Raw genomic sequence first — 1,151 nt, 5'->3', positions numbered from 1 at the left:
GGACAATAATATGTTTCTCTCCACACATAACCTAAGGCTTTGCCATGGCTCTGCTACAGGACCAAGAAAAACATGACTAAATGAAGCAGAGCCATGACAGAAGCCCCCCCTTTAATGAGCACCTCCAGGTGCTCACCAAGGGGTAGACGGACGGGACAAGACCGACTGGGTGACAGACAGGACAAGGCAAAACAGAGAAAACAAAATCAACGGCAGACATGACAAAATAACAACAGGGCTTGGGTGGGACAATAAAAATAACAAACATGGGAGGGGGGGTGGGGCCAAACAAGGGCTCCTAGGGGGCAGGCCATGGGGGTAGGGAGAAGGGGGAATAGTCTTAGTCCCCGGCTGCGCTCGAGGGCGCGGAGTCCTGGGGGACTTAGGGGAAGTCCTGGGGGGGACCGCCAACTTGAGCGTCGGCGGGACAAGGCTGGGACCCGGCTGGAAGGCCAGCTGGACCGGGCTTGATGCCGGCTGCACCGGGCTGGACGCCAGCTGGATCACCGGCTGGGACGCCGGCTGGATCACCGGCTGGGACGCCGGACAGGACACCGTACTGGACGCCGGACCGGACACCAGACTGGATGCCGGCTCGATCACCGGACTGGACGCCGGCTCGATCACCGGACGCCAGCTCCATCACCGGACTGGACGCCAGCTCGATCACCGGACTGGAGTCCGGCCACACCGGACTGGGCACCGGCCGCATCGGACTGGATGCCGACTGCACCGGCGTGGACGCTCCTCCGCTGCGCCTCTCCCTCCTTCTCCGCACCACCTGATCCATAGCCGACCTTGACGAATCCGTGGGGACCGGAGGGAATTCCGCAGCGGAGGAGTCAGCCAACGTCATCCCCGGATCCCCCCTTCCCCGCCCGCTTCCGGCACTACCAGAGTGAACGGGGACCGTGGAGCTCAAGCCGGAGGGTACTGAGTCCCCCCGGGTAGCGGCAGGCAGGTCGAGGCCCTCTGGCGTGATTGACCGTGAGGTGGAAGTCGCACGTGGAACCCCACCCCCAGGATCGTCCCGGTTGGCCACGAACCTGACCATTGCCGCGAACCCTAGGGGACCCAGCAGCCTCTTCTCAGACGGGGTGAGGCGCTGAGTGAGGCAGCAGTTGAAGATCGTCTTCAACTCTGCCTCGTTG

The 1,151-nt window shown here is 62.9% G+C and overlaps 1 protein-coding gene across 1 annotated transcript in view; it reads right to left on the bottom strand.

Moving 5' to 3' along the window:
* Window positions 1–712, bottom strand: part of c1galt1a (core 1 synthase, glycoprotein-N-acetylgalactosamine 3-beta-galactosyltransferase 1a) — an 18,126-nt gene extending 17,414 nt beyond the window's left edge. Inside the window, 1 exon segment of the mRNA XM_057354812.1 lies at window positions 532–712. Within this exon segment, the coding sequence (XP_057210795.1) occupies window positions 532–712 (181 nt within the window).
* Window positions 713–1,151: the final 439 nt, after the last annotated feature.

The sequence above is a fragment of the Triplophysa rosa genome, linkage group LG16, assembly GCF_024868665.1.
Source record: "Triplophysa rosa linkage group LG16, Trosa_1v2, whole genome shotgun sequence".
NCBI classification, from domain to species: Eukaryota; Metazoa; Chordata; class Actinopteri; order Cypriniformes; family Nemacheilidae; genus Triplophysa; species Triplophysa rosa.
This window is presented reverse-complemented; position numbering and strand designations above follow the sequence as displayed.